This window comes from Eubalaena glacialis, chromosome 8 (assembly GCF_028564815.1).
Source record: "Eubalaena glacialis isolate mEubGla1 chromosome 8, mEubGla1.1.hap2.+ XY, whole genome shotgun sequence".
In the NCBI taxonomy this organism is placed as follows: Eukaryota; Metazoa; Chordata; class Mammalia; order Artiodactyla; family Balaenidae; genus Eubalaena; species Eubalaena glacialis.
In genome coordinates this window covers 65,943,930-65,970,461 of record NC_083723.1, presented here as the reverse complement: position 1 = coordinate 65,970,461, position 26,532 = coordinate 65,943,930, and the positions used below count along the sequence as shown (strand labels likewise).

Below are 26,532 nucleotides of genomic sequence, written 5' to 3'. Positions count from 1 at the left end.
GAGAAAATAAGAATAAGAACACAATCCCAAAAAAGAATTCAGAAATAAGAATGTTTAAGAATTTCAAATGAAACAGTAGCTCACAATGAGAACAGAAGTAAATAAGAACAGGCAGAATGAGAAAGGATCCTTTCTAAGTCTTATATATAATAAAAGTTGGGGAAATTAAAAATAAACTCTTTGATGGCTTAAATTGACACAGCAGAAGAGAGAATTAGTGAATCAAAAGTCTCAACTGAGAAAGTCTGGATGAGCAAATCATCTAGAATATAGAATAAAAAGATAGAGGTTGACAGAATGGCCAGCATTAAAAAGTCTACAAACAATAAATGCTGGAGAGGGTGTGGAGAAAAGGGAACCCTCCTGCACTGTTGGTGGGATTGTAAATTGGTGCAGCCACTATGGAAAACAGTATGGAGGTTCCTTAAAAAACTAAAAATAGAATTACCATATGATCCAGCAATCCCACTCCTGGGCATATATCCAGAGAAAACTCTAATGCGAAAAGATACATGCACCCTAGTGTTCATAGCAGCACTATTTACGATAGCCAAAACATGGAAGCAACCTAAATGTCCATCGACAGATGAGTGGATAAAGAAGATGTTGTATACATATATACAATGGAATACTACGCAATCATAAAAAAGAATGAAATAATGCCATTTACAGCAACATGGATGGACCTAGGGATATCATACTAAGTGAAATAAGTCAGACAAAAACAGATATCATATGATACCACTTATATGTGGCATCTAAAATATGATACAAATGAACTTATTTACAAAACAGAAACAGACTCACAGACATAGAAAACAAACTTATGGTTACCAAAGGGGAAAGAGAGCAGGGGAAGATAAACTAGGAGTTTGGGTTTAGCAGATACAAAGTATTATATATAAAGTAGATAAGCAACAAGGGCCTACTGTATAGCACAGGGAACTATATTCGATATCCTGTAATAAACCATAATGGAAAAGAATATGAAAAAGAATATATAGATATATAACTGAATCACTTTGCTGTACATCAGAAACTAACACAACATTGTAAATCAACTGTACTTCAATTTAAAAAATTAAAAATAATTTTTAAAAAGATAGAGGTTGAAAGTATGAAAGAGGAGTTAAGAAACAGGAAAATAGACTGAGTAAGGAGTTCCAGAAGGTAAGAATAGTAGGCATCAGGGAAGAGATATTTCTTAAAGGTTGAAAATATGCTAGATTTGGAGAGTGATGTGTCTTCATATTGAAAAAGCCCATCAATTCCACGAAGGATAAACAGGACAAAGAAAAAATTTCCATCCTAGGTAAACTGAGTTGTAGATCAAGGACACACACACACACACACTTACTCACTCATTCTTGCAATTAGAAAAAAGATTACCTACAAAAAAATGGGAAACAGATTATCAACACATTTGTCAGAAACTAATTGATACCAGTATACAGTGAAGTTATGGGTTGTGTCCATGTTAAGGAAATGAATCCAAGTGAGACGTCATTTTCTTTTATGAAAAGATTACTTTTCCTTCTTTGAATTATGTTTACTGGAGGGACGTTAACCCAACCTTTATTTATATTTTACAAACCTAACAAATGTTTAAGTGTACTTTTCCATTGGTTAGGTATGTGGTTCCCTGTTTACATAACACAATTTAAAATTAATTTATAAAGCATAACTACAGTTTAAGAAGTCTGCTAAGCAAATTATAAGGATTTAATTAGTACTTATCACTTTTTTATTGTTGATGGTGCTTTTATTTTTATTTTTAATTTTTATTGGAGGATACTTGATTTTACAATGTTGTGTTAGTTTCTGCTGTACAGCAAAGTGAATTAGTTATACATATGCATATATTCACTCTTTTTCAGATTCTTTTCCCATAAGTCATTACAGAGTATTTATCTATTTCATATAGTAGAGTGTATATGTCAATCCCAGTCTCCCAATTTCTCTCTCCCTCCACCCTTCCCCCCTGCCACTGCTTTCTCCCCTGGTAACCATAAGTTTGTTTTCTACATCTGACTCTATTTCTGTTTTTATGGTACTTGATTTGTATACATTTAATAGAGGTAGAAGAAAGGTAAATTTTAAATATATTTTTTAGCATACATCGTCAGCCTGTAGTGGCACTGCATTTGTTCATGGAATAGCATCAAATGAATAAGACTGTATGCTCAATATTGTGTAAAAGCATCTAGAATTTCAAAAGAAAGAGTAGATACAATCTACTTTTTAAAGAGCTTAATTACATATTAGCAAAATCAACTAAGACTTTAAGGGATAATCACAAAAGGACTTTATATTAACTCCCACTATCCTTATTCAGTGAGAGAAGTTCATCTCTTGTGTATGGTGCAAAACTAGAAGCTCTTACACACCTATGATTCCTTCAAGTGAACATGCTTTCCAATCTCTCGTAATAGTTAAATCTTCCTACTTATTTCATGGTTGCAGCTACTCCTTTTCTAGCTAGGGCCTACTGCAGGTGAATGACTTCATGGGTGAAGGGATCCCAGAGGCTCCTTTTGTCTTTCTTGCTTACCTCTCCTAACTCCACAGCTACGATTTCTGACCCCTCTGGAGTTGGAGCTTGGGGGAGAGAGGGAGAGGTAAGGGGAATAGAAATGTTCCTACTTGACTGGTACTGTTATCAGATGGCTGTCAATTAGCTGGGCTTGACAGATTTTTAAAACTGACCTTCTTTTGTAGAGTAATTTCATGGGTTCTTTGGACATCCCTTGTTGCTGCACATCTCTTACCTACACTTCTATCTTACTCTCTCCTTAGCCTCTAGAATTCTAGAAATAACATTCAGTTTCTCAGCTGCTGAGCTCTGTTTACCCTTTTAGGTGGTCCTCTTAAGTAGGACCTAAGACAACCCTCCACTATGACTCTCACTTTCAAATTTCCCAAATGGTTACTGGGAAGCTTGCACATTAAAAAAATCTGGTTAATATCTGGGAGTTTAGGCTGATTCTAAAGCAAGAGTAAATCTCCATCATCCTAGCTCAACATTTTCAGTATCTGGGGTGGAGTCATGTTCCAGTCCATCCGGTCTTCTTATCTGTGAGGAACAATCAGTCCTTTCAAGTTGTTCCATTAAAACTCCTTTCTCTTCATTTGAGGCAAAAGAGGAAGTATACCCTCCACGTCTCGGATTTGATTTTTTCCTACTTATAACCTAATAAGTTAGCTTTTTACTATTTCATGGATGCTGGCAGAAGTCATGAGGCTCGTGGTTTAGAGACAATGGACTTTATTATTCACCGCACAGCAGGTATCAAGACTATCGAGTTTGCATTAGTTCCCCTGAACCCCAAGTCCAGTGGGGGTGATGGGGAGGGCCTAAATGGATGCCTACACATATAGTAGATCACGTTGTAGAAGAGAAACAGAACTTGGAGAATCCACTGTTTTTATAGTAAGCAGTAAGTAAACCTACTCTTTATCCCAGAGAGAATATAAATGATATGACTGTATTGTTGTTTTGACTTTATACTATTTCTGATTTTGATAAAGATAAGTTGCAAAAGGTGAGTTTACTATTCTTAAGTCCTTCAGTGGATAAAAGGAAGAATCATGGATTGCTTCTTTATCTCACCAATAAGCCCTCTTCTCATTACTGGGATAGTTTTTCTCTAAGTGAAATGATTAGGGAAGTTTCTTGCTTCTGATCAAATAGTGATTAATAAATATTGTTGTGGTCTTCCGTTTTTAAGTAAGAAAAATAAAAGTTTCCTTATAGTTTTAGTAAGAGTATACATTCTGCCCTAATGAAAAAAAATTGTTTTATCATACTATACTACGGGAAAATTGCAATTATATTTTCTCTGGACCTAAAAAACAACAGTCTGAAGAATTCTTATTTAGTTATGTGGTAAAGTCTTTTAAAAATACAAATATTTATCCAATAAATTCTGAGTCCATATTAAATTGAATTGTAAAGATGTTTTATAATATTTTCATTGTTTAAAACTGGATCCAATATGAACAATATTTAAGGTTATTAAACTGCTTATCGAAAAAGAAATATATCAGTAAGTTAGTATGTAGTCAGTTAATTGCTTCATCAAATTTTTGTTCACCTTTATTGCAGTTTCACATCTTGCAATATCTCCAGCATTAAGAAAGGAAGTTACTTTGCGAAGTGGTTGAGATTATGAGCCAATATATAGTGACTGGTAGTTATTTGCGAACATTAACACAGTATTACTTTCAGCAGCACTGATAGGTAATAGAAAGGGGTTACAAACTAAAGGCTAAAGGACTGGGTCTGCCATTTATTAGCTGTGTTACCTTGGGAAAGGTACTTTATTTTTCAAAGTGTTTCCTCATCTGTAAAACAGTTACAATATATCTGTGGAATCTAGTGGGTTTATGAACCAAGTGTTCTTTAAATGTTAGTCTGATATTGTTGTCAACATTCCTCTGTTGACAAATATGCCTTATTGGTAGATACATGTCTATATTAAAAACTATTTTATGTGTATAACAATTGTCCCAAAGCTAGCTATATTTGTGGGGATGGATCTCTTTAAATCTCTCTTTGTTACTGGGCTGGGGGTTTGTGTGAGTCTGCATGTGGGCAAGCATGTCTGTCCGTGGGCATGTGTAAAGGTGATGTGCATGCAGGTGACAACTCCCTGTGCATGTGTATGTGCTTACATATCTGTGTTCTTTATATATGCACGTTTGTGCATACGTATGCCTATGTTTGTGCATTTGGATATCAGAGGGCTGAATGAACAGCATTTATTTCATTAGGGTTTCATTAGAAAAACAGGAAAACAGCATGAATTATTCATATTTAAACAAAAAGAAGTTTTAAATTTTTATTTTTAGTATTAGAGTAGGTAATGTTGCATTTTAAATTCCTTTGAACACTGTCAAAGGATATAATGTGTAAAATTTGTTTTTAGACTGCAGAACCTTTCTTTTGAGACATTGATCTTTACAAGCACTAAAGTTTGTCACATATTCTCTTTTTTTCATATAAAAGAGAATAACAGCTTGAGATTCATAACTTCTGAAACTATATTTTCAGAAAAATTTGTTGGGTTAATATCTTTAGTAATTGTTTGGGGGCCTTTTTTTCTTAACAGTTCAACTATTGTCATTTGTATGTTGTTCCCATTTGTATGTCTGTCCTCACTTTTTGTAAGATTTCTTTATCTCCTTATTAACTTGATCCTTTAGGCAATACAGAATAGTGACTAAGAGAGCAGACTCTGGAATTCCACTTCCTAAGTTCATATACTTGTTTCACCACTTTGTGGCTTTCAACAAGCTAACCTTCCTACCTCTCAGTTTCCTCACCTATAAAGTGGGGATAATAATAGTACCTATCTCATATGTTTTTACTGAGAAATGAATGAGAGAATTCATATAAATGCAAGTGACAAAGTGCCATTCCTGGCGTTAATCTAGCTCTCTTCTCACTTTTTTTTTTCCTCTTTCAAAAGCCCCAGGATCTTGCTTCCCTTCCTACTGCAGCCACTTAGTCTGTTTAAGATGTCTCAGTTCCTTGGCCTACTATAGAATTCATTCTGAGAAATTTTACCCTCCCTCCCTTTCACTACCTGAGGCAAAAGTACTCAACCAGTCTTTTGAGGCTCAGAGTTTAGTTTTTTTCTGTTTTTATTTTTATTATTTTTTTTAAAAAATTTTATTTATTTACTTATTTATTTTTGGCTGCATTTGGTCTTTGTTGCTGCACGCAGGCTTTCTCTGGTTGCGACGAGCAGCGGCTACTCTTCGTTGCAGTGTGCAGGCTTCTCATTGCGGTGGCTTCTCTTGTTGCGGAGCACAGGCTCTAGGCGCGCGGGCTTCAGTAGTTGCGGCACACGGGCTTCAGTAGTTGTGGCTCGTGGGCTCTAGAGCACAGGCTCAGTACTCGTGGCGCACGGGCTTAGTTGCTCCACGGCATGTGAGATCTTCCCGGACCAGGGCTCGAACCCGTGTCTCCTGCATTGGCAGGCAGATTCTTAACCACTGCCCTACCAGGGAAGCCCTTTTTTCCTGTTTTTAAATGTTAACAATAGTGGGGGAAACTAATAGGACAAATATAGCAAATAAACAAGGGTGATGTTATCAGGTTTCCAAAAATTTACAGTGAAATGTGTTCCTAGTTCTTAGATTTTAAGTGGGGCCAGTCTCTAATTTTTCTTCATCTAATCCCACAAATATTTTAGTCATTTCTTTGTGAGTATGTATGCTAATTCTTCTCTCTACAATATTATTTCTTCTTTGTGACCCAGGCTTACTTAGTCCCTAACTTTTTTAAACTTTGGAGCTCACGTGCCTAGGACCCCTTTCATGTTTAAAGAATGCTACTATCTCCTTCCCTCTTAATTTTTTTTCTTTAAGCTTCATTGAGATATAATTGACATATAACATTATATAAGTTTAAGGTATATACAACGTAATGATTTGATATATGTATATATTGTAAAGTTATTACCACGAGAAGGTTAACACATCCATCACCTCCACATTTTTATAATTTTTGTGTATGTGGAGTGAGAACTTTTAAGATCTATTCTCATAGCAACTGTCAAATATACTATAGAGTATTATTCTCTAGAGTCACTATGCTTTACATTACATCCCCAGAACTTACTCATCTTATAACCAGACGCTTGTTCCCTTTTAACCACCCTCACCCATTTTCTGCCCCCCACCAGACCCTGTTCTCTGGTTCTGTGAGTTGGTTTTGTTTTTGTTTTTGTTTTTCAGATTCCATATATGAGTGAGATCATACAATATTTGGCTTTCTTTGTCTGACTTATTTCAGTTAGTATAATACCCTCAAGGTCCATTCTTAATTTTTTCCTTAAGGCCACAGCATTGCTAATGAATATTTAGAAACACAAGTAAGATTCATCTATAGTTTAAGAAATCCAGTCAGTATTACTTAGGGTTCCCTTTGTAAAGGAAGGTTGTATGGGCATTTCATTGTAGTAACTAGGGTGGATAGGCCCACCAAAGTGAGGACCAAGAGCTTTGTGTGATGCATTGGAACATGGGATTGATTAGAGAGGTTGTCTTAGGCAGAGGTTTGGAACTACGGATGAGATGGGAGGGGTGTGTGAGTGTAGGGTGGAAATTACAACTCCCTCTGCCCCTTCCTCCCAGAGATACCTTTGTGTCTACAGTCTACTGGTACTGAACTTAGGGAGAAGAGATGGCTTCGGATGACCATGGGCTCTTGAGCATCAAAGGGAAAAGAGAAGGGAAATTCTAAGTAAAAGCTGTGGGAGGTGAGAATATTTGCAGTTGTTATATAGGTCAGCCCCTCTTCTGAATGTGGTATAAATAACACAGGAACCTCCTATATTCTGAAGCAAAGGAGGATTTATTGTATCTTGTTTTCATTTTACATGGTTCTTGAGTAAGAGTTGTAATGTTTTGAGTATATATATTTAGTAAGATGGGCTTCCTTTTTACTCTGATCTCTTCTAAGTTGTAAACAAAAGCAGAACTATGTTATAATCCAAAGATAAACAGTATTGTGTGGAAACTATAAGGTTGCATAGTTTAAGTTGATATTCCAAGCAAAGTAAGGTGCGTACCATTATGTATGCTTTTTGTTTTCAGGGGTTTGGTAAAGCTATTTAGAACAAAAACTTTTCTGGCTTAATATGATATCTCAAAGGCCTTTAAAAAGAGAGTGATTAGGATTGATCAATTTTCAGATTATTTTTGTTTATTTTTAAAGATTATTTTTTAAAATGAAAAAGTACAAATTGCTTTGATTAATCTGTAAGCATTATGGGCTCTTCTCTACAAGCTCTTGCCAGTTTTGAAAAACCACTGAAACATCATTAATATTCAGAAAACACTTAATTTTATACCCCTATCCTAATTAAATAACTTGTACAATTTGAAATTCTATTTATTTTTATCATAGAATATAATCTCTCTTGATTTATAATGATTACCTACTAATTTTGATTCCTTTTCTCATGAAAATTAATGTTCTCTAGAAGAAAACGATGTCATTTCAACAGAGAGCAAGGAACACAAATATTAACATAGATAATCTTATTTATATATCTTTGCAAGGAAATTGTATGGGATGTCCATAAGCTACAAAGAGTTTCAAAAAACTAGAGGATCTTACTTAAAAGAAAGGATATAGATTATTCTTTTAGGTGCTTTATTTTCTTCCATGCTGCTTCTCTTCTGTTTGTAAGTTTTCCCAGCAACCTATATACATTTCCCCTTGACCATTAACAGGCTTTAATAGCAACTATTTTGCTTTTTATTGCCATGCTTATTCCAAGTAAGCATTTTGCTAACATCTCTTTGAGGAAATCAATATATTTTACACACTTTACTTTGTATTTGCACTTTGCCTAGTAGGTAACATAAAACTGAGCTCACTGTATGTGTTCAAGGAGTACCTATTAACTGATTAATGTCATCTTTTCTACAAGGAAAGTAATACCAATATTAAGTAACTTCCCCCAAATTGCTAATGATTCCCTTTGAAAATGCTCAGGTATATTTTACTTCAGGTCTAGCACAGTTTAAGAAGATTATACAGCACCTAAAATATGTTAATAGTTTAATGAATTCCAAGCCATATTGTAGAAATGACTTTTCTCTTAAGCCTTAAGTCTGGGAGTTTTACTGTTCCATTTAGGAGAATACACTCCTGAGTTATATTTGTTTTGAAAAGTTGTGTCACTGTTGCCAAGTATCTGTCAATGGAGAAGTGGATAAAGAAGATGTGGTACATATATTCAGCAATGAGGAAGAAGGAAATCCTGCCATTTGTAAACAACATTGATGAACCTTGAGGGCATTATGCTAAGTGAAATAAGTCAGACAAAGAAAGACAAATACTGTATGGTATCACTTGTTTGTGGGATCTAAGAAAAGCTAAACTCATAGAAACTGAGAGTAGAGTGGTGGTTGCTAGACTGGAGGGTAGAGGAAAAGGGGAGTGGTCAAAGGGTACATACTTCCAATTATAAGATGAGTAAGTTCTCGGGATCTAATGTACAGAATTTTGATTATAGTTAATAATACTGTATTATATATACTTGAAAGTTGCTAAAAGAGTAAATCTCAAATGTTCTCACCCCCAAAAAGAAATGGTAATTATGTACTGGGATGGAGGTATTAACTTATGCTACAGTGGTGTCATTTTGCAATATATAATAGCATCAAATCAACATGTTGTACAGGGACTTACCCGGTGGTGCAGTGGTTAAGGATCCGCCTGCCAGTGCAGGGGACACAGGTTCAGTCCCTGGTCTGGGAAGATCCCACATGCAGCAGAGCGACTAAGCCCATGCGCCACAACTACTGAGCCTGTGCTCTAGAGCCCGTGAGCCACAACTGCTGAGCCCACATGCCACAACTACTGAAGCCTGTGCACCCTAGAGCCCATGCGTGGCAACAGGGGAAGCCACTGCAATGACAGCTTGCACGCACTGCAATGAAGAGTAGCCCCTGCTCGCTGCAACTAGAGAAAGCCCGCCTGCAGCAATGAAGACCCAATGAAGCCAAAAATAAATAAATAAATTTATTTTTTAAAAAAAGTTGTACACCTTAAACTTACACAATGTTATATGTCATTTATGTTTCAATAAAGCTGGAAAATAAAGATTTTGTGACTAAGAGTAATATAATAGTAAGATATTAAATACTAACAAGTAACTAATGCTAAATGCCATACGATTTACACCATGGGATTTACAATTTTAAAGTGTTTAGTAATTGGTCTACCAGATCCATTTTGTTTATATAAGATGGGAACTTAAAAACTTAATGAGGTCCCTACATTAAGAGATTGGGTTTGACTTTAATCAATAGGCATGTGAAATACTAGTTTTTCACCTTAGAAAAAGTGTTTAAAGTGGAAGATGTTTCTGGTGTTACAAAGGTAAAATATGAAATAATCTGGGGAAATTTAGTCTATGTATTTACCAACAATATTTGAATCGTGTAAGTGAAGCATTTGTAGCTTATATTTATTTCTTATTTTCAATAGTTTTAATTATTAAAACTTGGAGAATAAATCATTGTAGTGAAATATTGCCTCTTCTTGAAATCTGTGATAAAAATTTTATTTTTTAACATCTAAAATTAAAGAAATAAATACTTAAAGCTTGGTATTCACTTCTGTTCTCTCCTTGCTTCTCCTCCCTTCTCCCCAAAGCAGATTGCCAAACTGAGGCAGCAACTACAACGTAGTAAGCAGAGCAGTCGGCACAGTAAGGAGAAGGATCGTCAGTCACCTCTCCATGGCAACCACATAGCAATCAATCACACTCAGGTAGGCTAACTTCTTGTCCAGATTGGAATAATTCCTTTTAAAGGGTTCATTATAAAGAAGAACCCATCATTTTAGGATTAAAAAAAAATTAATGTAAATCTCTAGCTCTGTTACATTACAATGTTTGTTTTAAGAAGTTTTTGTTTTTGTTTTAGCCCTATGTGTAATCTTTTAATAACAGACATAACAGAGTGTAGTGGTCACAAGGATGACTGTTACTGGCCTGGGCTGAAATCCTAGCTCATTCACTTACTAAGCAACTCCGGGCATTATCTTATTTAATCTTCCTAATAGTACCTTAACCCATCTCTCTCTGTGTCTCTTGATGTATTTTACCCCTATCTGACTTAGGAAGAAATTGAGAATTCGTTTTTTTGTCCTTCCGCCCCTACCCCAAACATGTACTCACATACCCCATGGAACAAACTTCGGGAAATGCTATTCTAGACCAAATTTACTTACAAATGTTAACGTAAATTTTAGTAAATCAAATATAGTCGTATAGCAGGAGAAACCCAAGTAGTGTATCAAAAAAATCTAATTAGGGGTTGTTTCACAAATGTAAGGATAATTCAACATTAGGAAATGTATTAGGTTAGTTCATTGCATCAGAAAGTCAAAGTAGATGCTGAATAACATAATAACACTTGATAAAAATTCAGTATCCATATGTGATAAAAACTTATCCTAAAATAGGACACTTCCTAATGGGACTAACTGCAAATGTAGTTAGATCCTAACAATAAAATACTGGAAGTATTTCTGTTAAAATAAAAATGAAGTCATAGATGTCTGTAATTATTGATGTTATTTGCTAGTAGTTTAGAGGTTCTAGACAGAGCAGTAAGAAATGTTATCACTATGTGCATACGATATTGTTGTATATTTAGAAAATCAAAGTGAATTTACTAAACTATTAAAACTAATGATAGGATGGCTAAAATGGAAGATATTGACAATACCAAGTGTTGATAAGGATGTGAAGCAACCAGAACAGCCACACATTGCTGGTGACAACACAAAATGGTACAGCTACTTTGGAAAGAAGTTTGGCATTTTCTTAAGAAGTTAAACATACACTGACCATACAGCCCAGGAATTCCACTCTTTGGTATCTGTCCACAAGAAATAAAAACATATGTCTACACAGTGACTTCTATATCATTGTTCATGGCAGCAGTATCTATAAGAGTCAAAAAATGGAAACCAACAAATATCCATGAACTGGTAAATGGATAAACAACACTTCATACATCCATATAGTGTAATACTATTCGGCAGTAAAAAGGAAGGAACTACTGGTACTTACAACAACATGGTTGAATCTCAGAAACATCATGCCAAGTGAAAGAAGTCAGAAGCAAAAGGCTACATACTATATGATTCATTACATTAAATCCTCAAAAAAGCAAAATGATGCAAAGTATTAGGGGTGGGAATTGACTGTAGAAAAGCCTTAGAGAAATTTTTTGCATGATAGAAGTTTCTAAAATGTGATTATACTGATAATTGGATGACTATATATTTACAAAGCTCAATGAGCTACATACTTAAAATGGGAGGATTTTATTGTATGTCAGTTATACCTCATCAAAGCTGTAAAACAAACATGTAGTTGGCAAGCAAGCCTCAGACATTTCAAGAGAAAATTCACATATGCCTTACTTTTTCTTCTTAATCTGGTAGAATTAATATTTTATTCTTATTCTGTTTATTTCAAGCACCTTTTCTGTAAGAGCCCAATGCATTTATAGTATATCTATTGACATATTGATTTAACAGAAAAAATTTATACACTTGTTCCCAATTTACATTGAATTTTTTGGCATTGTAGTTATGTTTAAAAATAATTATCTTTTGCTATACATACTGAAATAGTTGTAGATGAAATATGAAGTCTAGAATGTGCTTTAATATACTCAAAGAACAAAAACAAGTGGATGTTTAGATGAAATCAAGTTAGAAATGTTGATAAGTTTTGGAACTGGATGACGTGCACCTGAGTGTTCATTATACTATTCTGTTTAATTATGTTTATGATTATAATTTTTCACAATAAAAAGGAGAAAAACTGAGAACTTAATGATCAGATAAAATGTAAACATATAAAAATCAGTTGTTTTCTCCTATACTAGTAAAGGTAAACTACTGTTTCCCTCTGCTTATAACATTCCTGACACCAAATGCGTGAGATTTTTTTCCCACACCAACCAGTTCTCCGACTCGCCAGACACCAACCAAGTGTCCTACAATTCAGTTATAACACTAAATATGTGGAGTTAGCACAGACCTCATGGATGAAGGACTCCGCCCCACAAAACTGCCCCTCTTCAGATGCCAGTTGAAAGGTCCAGATTGTCATTGTACTTTTGCCCTACTGGCTATAAAGAAGGGATTCCCACAGCCCCTTCTTCAGGTTCAGTAACTTGCTGTAACGGCTCAAAGAACTCAGGGAAACACATTTCCTTGTTTATTACAAAGGATATAGTAAAGGATACATGCAGATGAACAGCAGGATGAAGAGGTGCACAGGGCAAGGTCTGTAAGTAACTCACGTGCAAGAGCTTCTGCTCTCATGGAGTTGGGGTGTGCCACCCTTCTGGTACATGGATGTGTGTTCACCAACCTGGAAGCTCTCTGAACCCATAGTGTAGGGATGTTTTTGGAGGCTTCATCACATAGGCATGATTAATTATTAACTCAGTCTCCAGCCCCTCTCCTCACCAGAGGATGAGGGGGATGGGGGTTGGACTGGAAGTTCCAAGCTTCTAATCATGGCTTCTTTCTAGTGACCAGCCCCCCCGTTCGGAACCTGTTCAGGAACCCACCAAGAGTCACCTCATTAGAACAAAAAACTCTTGGTCCTATCTCCCAGGAAATTCCAAGGGATTTAGGAGCTATGTGTCAGGACTGGTGTCAAAAACCAAATATTGGAACAAAAGATGCTCCTAGTGCCCCTGTCCCTCAGGAAATTACAAGATTTTAGCAACTCTGTGTCACGAACCAGGGGTAGAAACCAAGTAACCAAGTACATATTTCTTATTACGTTACAACTAGCAATAACATGTTAGTATATATATAATGAAAAATATAAAATGCCTAGGCTTAAAAGAAATATGCAAACTATAAGACTTTATTGAAGATATGAAATATAAAATAGAGACAAATAGGAAGTCATTCATGCATGGGAAGACTCAATATTTTTCAAATAGTAATTTGCCCAAAATTAACGTACAAATTGAGTTCCAATGGAAATGTAAAAGGAATTGTTTTATTACTTTAAAAGTTATTTTCAAAGGTAATATGGAAAAGTAATGCCAGTTAAAAAGAAAATTTGAAAAGGCTTTCCCTATAGAATACCAAAATGCAAAATGTAACTGCTATAAAGTTATAGCAGTTAAAGTGGAGCTCTGTATAGGGATTATCAAGTAACAACTCAAGGAAATCAAATACAGAATCCATAAAGAAATGTTGGGGCAGTTTGATTACTACGTGGGAAAAAAATACTACTTCATAACATACACAAAAATAAATCATGGTAGGTTAAATATTTAAATATGAAAAACCATAAAAGTACTGAAAGATATTTCATACTAAAGTAAACAGTAAATGTATGACAAAGAGTTACAACTTTAATATTAAAAAAGCTCATGCATTAATAATGAGACAAAGGACATTTGTGGGCAGCAGTTTACAGATGGCAGGAGCACAGCACTGAGTGTGGGAAATATATTATTCATTTAATCAGTGACTAGCTGTCTACCTCATTATGAATCATATATATCAACTTTAATCATTCAGAATAAGGTAGAGATCATATACTGTTCTTCTTTTTTACCTTGTTCATCTTTATTTTTCTTATTTCCTTTCTGTTCTTTAAGTTCCTTGAGCATCAAAGGGCTTGTCTTACACTTTGTCGTACCTCCTGCAGGACAGCTATGAGAGGTGGTTAATTTTTGACAACTCCTCCAAAGGACTTTTTTTTTTTTTTCATTTTCTTTTTTTTTTAATCAGTCATCAATTTTGTACACATCAGTGTATACATGTCAATCCCAATCGCCCAATTCAGCACACCACCATGCCCACCCCACCGCGGTTTTCCCCCCTTGGTGTCCATACATTTGTTGTCTACATCTGTGTCTCAACTTCTGCCCTGCAAACCAGTTCATCTGTACCATTTTTCTAGGTTCCACATACATGCGTTAATATACGATATTTGTTTTTCTCTTTCTGACTTACTTCACTCTGTATGACAGTCTGTAGATGCATCCACGTCTCAACAAATGACTCAATTTCGTTCCTTTTTATGGCTGAGTAATATTCCATTGTATATATATACCACAACTTCTTTATCCATTCGTCTGTCGATGGGCACTTAGGTTGTTTCCATGACCTGGCTATTGTAAATAGTGCTGCAGTGAACATTGGGGTGCATGTGTCTTTTTGAATTACGGTTTTCTCTGGGTATATGCCCAGTAGTGGGATTGATGGATCATATGGTAATTCTATTTTTAGTTTTTAAGGAACCTCCATATTGTTCTCCATAGTGGCTGTATCAATTTACATTCCCACCAACAGCGCAAGAGGGTTCCCTTTTCTCCACACCCTCTCCAGCATTTGTTGTTTGTAGATTTTCTGATGATGTCCATTCTAACTGGTGTGAAGTGATACCTCATTGTAGTTTTGATTTGCATTTCTCTAATAATTAGTGATGTTGAGCATCTTTTCATGTGCTTCTTGGCCATCTGTATGTCTTCTTTGGAGAAATGTCTATTTAGGTCTTCTGCCCATTTTTGGATTGGGATGTTTGTTTCTTTAATATTGAGCTGAATGAGTTGTTTATATATTTTGGAGATTAATCCTTTGTCCGTTGATTCGTTTGCAAATATTTTCTCCCATTCTGAGGGTTGTCTTTTCGTCTTGTTTATGGTTTCCTCCGCTGTGCAAAAGCTTTGAAGTTTCATTAGGTCCCATTTGTTTATTTTTGTTTTTATTTCCATTACTCTAGGAGGTGGATCAAAAAAGATCTTGCTGTGACTTATGTCAAAGAGTGGTCTTCCTATGTTTTCCTCTAAGAGTTTTATAGTGTCCGGTCTTACATTTAGGTCTTGAATCCATTTTGAGTTTATTTTTGTGTATGGTGCAGGGAGTATTCTAATTTCATTCTTTTACATGTAGCTGTCCATTTTTCCCAGCACCACTTACTGAAGAGACTGTCTTGTCTCCATTGTATATCTTTGCCTCCTTTGTCATAGATTAGTTGACCATAGGTGCGTGGGTTTATCTCTGGGCTTTCTGTCTTGCTCCATTGATCTATGTTTCTGTTTTTGTGCCAGTACCATACTGTCTTGATTACTGTAGCTTTGTAGTATAGTCTGAAGTCAGGGAGTCTGATTCCTCCAGCTCCGTTTTTTTCCCTCAAGACTGCTTTGGCTATTCGGGGTCTTTTGTGTCTCCATACAAATTTTAAGATGATTTGTTCTAGCTCCGTAAAAAATGCCATTGGTAATTTGATAGGGATTGCATTGAATCTGTAGATTGCTTTGGGTAGTATAGTCATTTTCACAATATTGATTCTTCTAATCCAAGAACATGGTATATCTCTCCATCTGTTGGTATCATCTTTAATTTCTTTCATCAGTGTCTTATAGTTTTCTGCATACAGGTCTTTTGTCTCCTTAGGCAGGTTTATTCCTAAGTATTTTATTCTTTTTGTTGCAGTGGTAAATGGGAGTGTTTCCTTAATTTCTCTTTCAGATTTTTCATCATTAGTGTATAGGAATGCAAGAGATTTCTGTGCATTAACTTTGTATCCTGCTACTTTACAAAATTCATTGATTAGCTCCAGTAGTTTTCTGGTAGCATCTTTAGGATTCTCTCTGTACAGTATCATGTCATCTGCAAACAGTGACAGTTTTACTTCTTTTCCTATTTGGATTCCTTTTATTTCTTTTTCTTCTCTGATTGCCGTGGCTAGGACTTCCAAAACTATGTTGAATAATAGTGGTGAGAGTGGACATCCTTATCTGGTTCCTGATCTTAGAGGAAATACTTTCAGTTTTTCACCATTGAGAATGATGTTTGCTGTGGGTTTGTCGTATATGGCCTTTATTATGTTGAGGTAGGTTCCCTCTATGCCCACTTTCTGGAGAGTTTTTATCATAAATGGGTGTTGAATTTTGTCAAAAGCTTTTTCTGCATCTATTGAGATGATCATATGGTTTTTATTCTTCAATTTGTTAATATGGTATATCACATTGATTGATTTGCATATATTGAAGAATCCTTGCATCCCTGGGATAAATCCCACTTGATCGTGGTGTATGATCCTTTTAATGTGTTGTTGGATTCTGTTTGCTAGTATTTTGTTGAGGATTTTTGCATCTATATTCATCAGTGATATTGGTCTGTAATTTTCTTTTTTGTACTATCTTTGTCTGGTTTTGGTATCAAGGTGATGGTGGCCTCATAGAATGAGTTTGGGAGTGTTCCTTCCTCTGCAATTTTTTGGAAGAGTTTGAGAAGGATGGGTGTTAGCTCTTCTCTAAATGTTTGACAGAATTCACCTGTGAAGCCATCTGGTCCTGGACTTTTGTTTGTTGGAAGATTTTTAATCAGTTTCAATTTCATTACTTGTGATTGGTCTGTTCATATTTTCTGTTTCTTCCTGGTTCAGTCTTGGAAGGTTATACCTTTCTAAGAATTTGTCCATTTCTTCCAGGTTGTCCATTTTATTGGCATAGAGTTGCTTGTAGTAGTCTCTTAGGATGCTTTGTATTTCTGTGGTGTCTGTTGTAACTTCTCCTTTTTCATTTCTAATTTTATTGATTTGAATCCTCTCCCTCTTTTTCTTGATGAGTCTGGCTAAAGGTTTATCAATTTTGTTTATCTTCTCAAAGAACCACCTTTTAGTTTTATTGATCTTTGCTATTGTTTTCTTTGTTTCTATTTCATTTATTTCTGCTCTGATCTTTATGATTTCTTTCCTTCTGCTAACTTTGGGTTTTGTTTGTTCTTCTTTCTCTAGTTCCTTTAGGTGTAAGGTTAGATTGTTTACTTGAGATTTTTATTGTTTCTTTAGGTAGGCTTGTATAGCTATAAACTTCCCTCTTAGAACTGCTTTTGCTGCATCGCATAGGTTTTGGATCGTCGTGTTTTCATTGTCATTTGTCTCTAGGTATTTTTTGATTTCCTCTTTGATTTCTTCAGTGATGTCTTGGTTATTTAGTAACGTATTGTTTAGCCTCCATGTGTTTGTGTTTTTTACATTTTTTTCCCTGTAATTCATTTCTAATCTCAGAGCATTGTGGTCAGAAAAGATGCTGGATATGATTTCAATTTTCTTAAATTTACTGAGGCTTGATTTGTGACCCAAGACGTGATCTATCCTGAGAATGTTCCGTGCGCACTTGAGAAGAAAGTGTAATCTGCTGTTTTTGGATGGAATGTCCTGTAAATATCAATTAAATCTATCTGGTCTATTGTGTCATTTAAAGCTTCTGTTTTCTTATTTATTTTCATTTTGGATGATCTGTCCATTGGTGTAAGTGAGGTGTTAAAGTCCCCCACTATTATTGTGGTACTGTCGATTTCCTCTTTTATAGCTGTTAGCAGTTGCTTTATGTATTGAGGTGCTCCTATGTTGGGTGCATATATATTTATAATTGTTATATCTTCTTCTTGGATTGATCCCTTGATCATTATGTAGTGTCCTTCCTTGTCTCTTGTAACATTCTTTATTTTAAGGTCTATTTTATCTGATATGAGTATAGCTACTCCAGCTTTCTTTTGATTTCCATTTGCATGGAATATCTTCTTCCATCCCCTCACTTTCAGTCTGTATGTGTCCCTAGGTCTGAAGTGGGTCTCTTGTAGACAGCATATATATGGGTCTTGTATTTGTATCCATTCAGCAAGCCTGTGTCTTTTGGTTGGAGCATTTAATCCATTCACGTTTAAGGTAATTACCAATATGTATGTTCCTTTGACCATTTTCTTAATTGTTTTGGGTTTGTTTTTGCAGGTCCTTTTCTTCTCTTGTGTTTCCCACTTAGAGAAGTTCCTATAGCCTTTGTTGTAGAGCTGGTTTGGTGGTGCTGAATTCTCTTAGCTTTTGCTTGTCTGTAAAGCTTTTGATTTCTCCATCAAATCTAAATGAGATCCTTGCAGGTAGAGTAATCTTGGTTGTAGGTTCTTCCCTTTCATCTCTTTAAGTATATCATGCCACTCCCTTCTGGCTTGTAGAGTTTCTGCTGAGAAATCAGCTGTTAACCTTATGGGGGTTCCCTTGTATGTTGTCTTTTTTCCCTTGCTGCTTTCAATAATTTTTCTTTGTCTTTAATTTGCGTTTAATTTGCGTTTAATGTTGTCCCAGAGGTCTCTTAGGCTGTCTTCATTTCTTTTCATTCTTTTTTCTTTAGTCTGTTTTGCAGCAGTGAATTCCACCATTCTGTCTTCCAGGTCACTTATCCGTTCTTCAGCCTCAGTTATTCTGCTATTGATTCCTTCTAGTGTAGTTTTCATTTCAGTTATTGTATTGTTCATCTCTGTTTGTTTGTTCTTTAATTCTTCTAGGTCTTTGTTGAACACTTCTTGCATCTTCTCGATCTTTGCCTCCATTCTTATTCCGAGGTCCTGGATCATCTTCACTATCATTATTCTGAATTCTTTTTCTGGATGGTTGTCTATCTCCACTTCATTTAGTTGCTTTTCTGGGGTCTTATCTTGTTCCTTCATCTGGTACATAGCCCTCTGCCTTTTCATCTTGTCTATCTTTCTGTGAATGTGGTTTTTGTTCCACAGGCTGCAGGACTGTAGTTTTTCTTGATTCTGCTGCCTGCTCTCTGGTGGTTGAGGCTATCTAAGAGGCTTGATGGGAGGCTCTGGTGGTGGGTAGAGCTGACTGTTGCTGTGGTGGTCAGAGCTCAGTAAAACTTTAATCCACTTGACTGTTGATGGGTGGGGCTGGGTTCCCTCCCTGTTGGTTGTTTTGCCTGAGGCAACCCAACACTGGAGCCTACCTGGGCTCTTTGGTGGGGTTAATGACAGACTCTGGGAGGGCTCACACCAAGGAGTACTTCTCAGAACTTCTGCTGCCAGTGTCCTTGTCCCCACGGTGAAACAGAGCCACCCCCCGCCTCTGCAGGAGACCATCCAATACTAGCAGGTAGGTCTGGTTCAGTCTCTCCCGGGGTCACTGTTCCTTCCCCTGGGTCCCGATGCGCACACTATTCTGTGTGCGCCCTCCAAGAGTGGGGTCTCTGTTGCCCCCAGTCCTGTCGAAGTCCTGCAATCAATTCCCACTAGGCTTCAAAGTCTGATTCTCTATGAATTCCTCCTCCCGTTGCCGGACCCCCAGGTTGGGAAGCCTGACGTGGGGCTCAGAACCTTCACTCCAGTGGGTGGACTTCTGTGGTATAAGTGTTCGCCAGTCTGTGAGTCACCCACCCACCAGTTATGGGATTTGATTTTACTCTGATTGCGCCCTTCCTACTGTCTCATTGTGGCTTCTCCTTTGTCTTTGGATGTGGGGTATCTTTTTTGGTGAGTTCCAGTGTCTTCCTGTCGATGATTGTCCAGCAGCTAGTTGTGATTCTGGTGTTCTTGCAAGAGGGAGTGAGAGCACGTCCTTCTACTCCGCCATCTTGGTTCCTCTCCTCCAAAGGACTTTTGAAAGCAACCTTATAGTTGTTAAGTGAGTGTTACTGAACTTAACATGATGTTGTTGCCACACTACTTAGTAATCCAAAAGGCTTTCTTAAATGGTTGATAAAATGGAAATGAAAAATACTAGAAGGTAATTGTCACAGGGCAGGGAACAAATCTTTTAAACACATACACAAGCACAGAGCAGAGCTGAAGTTTCACATGATACACTCAACTTACATGATTTCAACTATGCTTTTCCAGTAAAAACAAAAAAGAAAAAGAATTAAACCGTGCAGAGGACACTCGATTTCTGCCATTCTACTGGAAAAGTGTATACAGTTTACAATCCTACTTACTTACATAAAGGATTCATAAAGGATTATTATACTTACATAAAGGATTATTTTGACTCTGTAATTTTTACCTTACTTCCTTACTTTGGAACCTAAACTGCTGTATGTGTATCTGAATTTATATTGTATTTGAAATTTCAAAATAACTCTGCTCATTGAGTTTCTCTTTTAAGATTTACCATGCTCTTTAGTTCTTGATTTCTTTGGCCACAAATAATTTGGTAACACCTTATCTTCTGTTTTGTAGGCTACTGGATCAAGATCAGTCCCTATGCCACTGTCAAATGTATCAGTGCCAAAATCATCTGTTTCACGTGTGCCCTGCAATGTAGAAGGAATAAGTCCCGAATTAGAAAAGGTATTCATTAAAGAAAATAATGGGAAAGAGGAAGTGTCCAAGGTAAGGTTACATGGGATGTTTGAATCACTTTTTTCTTTAATATTGTGGACTGTCTCAAAAGTTTTTTTGGGGGGGTTACAGCTTTATTAGATATAATTCACATACCATACAGTTTACCCATTTAAAGTGTACAAGTCAGTGGTTTTTAGCATATTCACAGAGTTGTGCAACCAATACCGCAGTCAACTTTACAGCTTTTTCATCACCCCAAAAAGAAACTCCATACCCTTTAGCAGTCATCTCTTATTTTCCTCCAGTGAGGCAAAAACTAATCTACTTTCTACGTCTATGAATTGGCCTGTTCTAGACATTTCATATAAATGCAGTCATGCAATATATGGCCTTTGTAACAGGTGTTTTTCACTGAGCATAATGTTTTTAAGGTTCACCTATAGTGTAATATGTATCAGTACTTCATTCCTTTTTATTGCCAAATAATATTCAATCATACAGATTTTATTATCCAGTCATTAATTGATAAACATTTCCATTGTTTCTACTTTTTGGCTATTATGAGTAATGCTGCTATGAAGTTTATATACAAGTTTTTGTGTGAACATGATGTTTTCATTTCTGTTGAGTATATACCCATGAGTGGAACTGCTTGTATGGTAACTCTTTGTTTAACCTTTTGAGAAGCTGCCAGACTACTCTCCAAAGTGGCTGCACTGCACCATTTTACATCCCCACCAGCTGTGTATGAAGGTTCCAATTTCTCCATCTTCAGCAACACTTGTAATTATGTGTCTTTTTTATTGTAGCCATTCTAGTGGATGTGAAGTGGTATCTCATCATGGTGTTGACCATTTGTATATCTTCTTTGGAAAACTGTCTATTTAGATCCTTTGCCCATTTCAAAATCAGGTTGTCTTTTTATTATTGCTTGGTAAAAGGTCTTTATAAAGTTCTTACCTTCTAGATAAAAATCCCTTATTAGATATATGGTTTGAAAATATCTCCTATTCTGTGGGTTGTCTTTTCACTTTTCATTTTCTTTTGGGTCATATCTAAAAGATTGCCTAATCTAAGGTCACAGTGATTTATTCTTGTGTTTTCTTCTAAGAGTTTTATGGTTTTAGTTTTCTCTTATATTTAGGTCTCTGATCCATTTGAATTAATCAAAAATACTTTATAAATTACCTCTGTCCCAGAAAGGAAATCTGGACACTCCTGCATATGAACGTATATTTGACCACATTTTAAAGATATACTCAACAAAAGAAAACATCAAGTAGCATTTGGCTTAATTATCTATCTGATGGTTTTTTAGAACTAAAATATGATTTAATTTATGTCAAATGTATATCTAATTCCTTCAAATAATGTGTAGGTTTTAAAACTGATTTAGAGTTCATCTCAAAATTCACACAGTTCAATATTATATTTATAAAATTGAAAAAGAAACTTTTTCCAACTCTGAATATTGCTTAGCAGATATAAACATTAATCACAGTTTATTGTATATGCTTCCAAATATGTGTATGTATGCTAATATATATTGAATCACTGTATGAATGTACCATAATTTAAAAGTCCCCTACTGATGGGCATTTAGATTGTTTTCAGTTTTTGTCATCATAAGCAGTGCTTTAGAAAACATAGTGTACTCTTGGCAGACAATTCCCTGGCTGTGAAACTGCTGGGTCAAAGCATTTGCACGTTTTAAATTTTGATGAATATTGCTAAAATTACCATCCCAAAAGGTTGTGCCAGTTTACTCTCCCTAGAGTTAAATTTTTATGTTATATTCATTAGGCCAAAAAGGAACCCTTTGGAAATTGTGCTCTTAGTTTAGCTGTGTATACCATTAAAATGTTTCCTTTATACATTAAGTAACATTTAAGAACAGTAATGTAAGGAAGTAAAATTGGTCTAATTTTTTGAGGATGAGATAATCAGACACATATTTGCTAATTCTTTAAGAACTGCTAAGCAAAACTATACTAGAAGATGAAACTTAGTAACATAGTTCTGCTTGAATACACTTTCTTCTCACATGCACACAGAACATTCTCCAGGATAGATCATGTCTTGGTTCACAAGCCTCAGAAAATTTAAGAAAATTGAAATCATATCAAGCATCTTTTCTGACTACAACACTATGAGACTGGAAATCAGTTCCAGGAAAAAAACTGTAAAAAACACAAATACATGGAGGCTCAACAGTACGCTACTAAATAACCAAGAGATCACTGAAGAAATCAAAGAAGAAATTAAAAAAATACATAGAAACAAATGACAACGAAAACACAGTGATCCAAAATCTATGGGATGCAACAAAAGCACTTCTAAGAGGCAAGTTTATAGCAATTCAATCTCACCTCAAGAACCAAGAAAAATCTCAAATAAACAATCTAACTTTACACCTAAAGCAACTAGAGAAACAAGAACAAAGAAAACCCAGAGTCAGTAGAAGGAAAGAAAACATAAAGATCAGAGAAGAAATAAATGAAATAGAAATGAAGAAAATAATAGCAAAGATCAATGAAACTAAAAGTTGGTTCTTTGAGAAGATAACCAAAATTGATAAACCTTTAGCCAAGACTCATCAAGAAAAAAAGGGAAAGGACACAGATCAATAAAATTAGAAATGAAAAAGGAGAAATCTCAACTGACACTGCAGAAATACAAAGGATTATAAGAGACTACTACAAACAATTATATGCCAATAAAATGGACAACCTGGAAATTCTTGGAAAGGTACAATTTTCCAAGACTGAACCAGGAAGAATTAGAAAATATAAACAAGTAATGAAATTGAAACTGTAATTAAAAATCTTCCAACAAACAAAAGTCCAGGACCGGATGGCTTCTTAGGCAAATTCTATAAAACATTTAGAGAAGAGCTAACGCTGATCCTTCTCAAACTCTTCCAAAAAATTGCAGAGGGAGGAACACTCCCAAATTCATTCTACAAAGCCACCATCACCCTGATACCAAAACCAGACAAAGATGTCACAAAGAAAGAAAACTACAGGCCAATATCACTGATGAACATAGATGCAAAAATCCTCAAAAAAATACTAGCAAACAGAATCCAACAACACATTAAAAGGATCATACACCATGATCAAGTGGGATTTATCCCAGGAATGCAAGCATTCTTCAGTATATGCAAATCAATCAATGTGATACACCATATTAACAAATTAAGGAATAAAAACCATATGATCATCTCAATAGACTCAGAAAAAACTTTTGACAAAATTCAACACCATTTATGATAAAAACTCTCCAGAAAATGGGCGTAGAGGGAAACTACCTCAACATAATAAAGGCCATATATGATAAACCCACAGCAAACATCATACTCAATGGTAAAAAATTGAAAGCATTTCCACTAAGATCAGGAACAAGACAAGGATGTCCACTCTTGCCACTCTTATTCAACATGGTTTTGGAAGTCCTAGCCATGGCAATCAGAGAAGAAAAATAAAAGGAATCCAAATAGGAAAAGAAGAAGTAAAACTGTCACTGTTTGCAGATGATATGATACTATATATAGAAAATCCTAAAGATGCCACCAGAAAACTACCAGAACTAATCACTGAATTTGGTAAAGTTGCAGGATACAAAATTAATGCACAGAAATCTCTTGCATTCCTATACACTAACAATGAAAAATCAGAAAGAGAAATTAAGGAAACAATCCCATTTACCATCGCAACAAAAAGAACAAAATACCTAGGAATAAACCTACCTAAGGAGGCAGAAAACCTGTACTCAGAAAACTATAAAACACTGATGAAAGAAATTAAAAATGACATAAACAGATGGAGAAATGTACCATGTTCTTGGATTGGAAGAATCAATATTGTGAAATGACTATACTACCCAAAGCAATCTACAGATTCAGTGCAATCCCTATCAAACTACCAATGGCATTCTTCACAGAATTAGAACAAAAAATTTTACAATTTGTGTGGAAATGCAAAAGACCCCGAATAGCCAAAGCAATCTTGAGAAACAAAAACGGAGCTGGAGGAATCCCTGACTTCAAACTCTACTACAAAGCTACAGTAATCAAGACAGTATGGTACTGGCACAAAAACAGAATTGTAGATCAATGGTGCAGGATAGAAAGCCCAGAGATAAACCCACACACATATGGTCACCTAATTTATGACAAAGGAGGCAAGAACATACAATGGAGAAAAGACAGCCTCTTCAATAAGTGGTGATGAGAAAACTGGACAACTACATGTAAAAGAATGAAATTAGAACACTCCCTAACACCATACACAAAAATAAACTCCAAAAGCATTAAAGACCTAAATGTAGGACCAGACACTATAAAACTCTTAGAGGAAAACATAGGAAAAACACATCTTTTTTGACCCACCTCCTAGAGTAATGAAAATAAAACCAAAAATAAACAAATGGGACCTAATGAAACTTAAAAGCTTTTGCACAGCAAAGGAAACCATAAACAAGACAAAGAAACAGCTCTCAGAATGGGAGAAAATATTTGCAAATAAAGCAACGGTCAAAGGATTAATCTCTAAAATATACAAACAGCTCATGGAGCTCAATATCAAAAAAACAAACAACCCAATTAAAAAATGGGCAGAAGACCTAAATAGTCATTTCACCAAAGAAGACATACAGATGGCTAAGAAGCACGTGAAAAGATGCTCAACATCACTAATTATTAGAGAAATGCAAATCAAAACTGCAGTGAGGTATCATCTCACACCGGTCAGAATGGCCATCAAAAAATCTACGAACAGTAAATGCTGGAGAGGGTGTGGAGAAAAGGGAACCCTCCTACACTGTTGGTGGGAATGTATATTGATACAGCCACTAGGGAGAACAGTATGGAGGTTCCTTAAAAAACTAAAAATAGAACTACCATATGACCCAGCAATCCCACTACTGGGAATATACCCTAATTCATAATTCAAAAGGACACATGTACCCCAATGTTCATTGCAGCACTATTTACAATAGCCAGGACATGGAAACAACCTAAATGTCCAATGATAGATGAATGGATAAAGATGTGGTACATATATACAATGGAATATTACTCAGCCATAAAAAGGAACGAAATTGGGATGTGGATGGACCTAGAGATGTGGATGGACCTAGAGTCTGTCATACAGAGTGAAGTAAGCCAGAAAGAGAAAAACAAATATAGTATATTAAGACATATCTGTGCAATCTAGAAAAATGTTACAGATGAACCTATTTGTAGGGTAGGAATAGAGACGCAGATGTAGAGAATGGACATGTGAACACGGGGGGAAGGCGAAGGTGGGACAAATTGGGAGATTAGGTTTGACATAAATACACTACCATGTGTAAAATAGATAGCTAGTGGGAACCTGCTGTATAGCACAGGGAGCTCAGCTCGGTGCTCTGTGACGACCTAGATGGATGGGATGGGGCGGGGGGGACGGGAGGGAGGTCCAAGAGGGAGGAGATATAGGTATACATATAGCTGATTCACTTCATTGTACAGCAGAAACTAACACAACATTGTAAAGCAATTCTACTCCAATTAAAAAAAAAATAACATAGTTCTGCTTTTAAGTAAGTCATATTCTAATTTCACAGTAGCCACTTCAGAATTACTCTGGGGTAACCTACACAGTTATAACTAAAATATTAATTTTAAGAATTTTTAGATTTATGATTAAGTGTGCCTCAAAGTTTTAATAAATCAAAATGTCACCATCAGTGAACCTGTCAGTAGCTTCCTAAGCCTTTATATTTCCCATCATTATTTTGTGTAAATGTGTAAACTTCTAAAATCTGTTTTGTTATTCTAATTCTTCTGAACCCCCTCCCCAACAAAACAGAAGTTGGTTAAGGAAATTGATATATATTAT

The 26,532-nt window shown here is 35.7% G+C and overlaps 1 protein-coding gene across 2 annotated transcripts in view; it reads left to right on the top strand.

Moving 5' to 3' along the window:
- The window catches only part of GLCCI1 (glucocorticoid induced 1), a 125,603-nt gene that overhangs the window by 81,062 nt on the left and 18,009 nt on the right, over positions 1 to 26,532 (top strand). The window contains exons 4-5 of one of the 2 annotated variants that reach the window (XM_061198544.1): positions 10,181 to 10,297; positions 20,546 to 20,698. In XM_061198544.1, coding sequence (XP_061054527.1) covers positions 10,181 to 10,297; positions 20,546 to 20,698 — 270 coding nt within the window. The remainder of the gene's footprint in view (positions 1 to 10,180; positions 10,298 to 20,545; positions 20,699 to 26,532) is intronic. The other variant, XM_061198545.1, reaches the window with a different exon arrangement.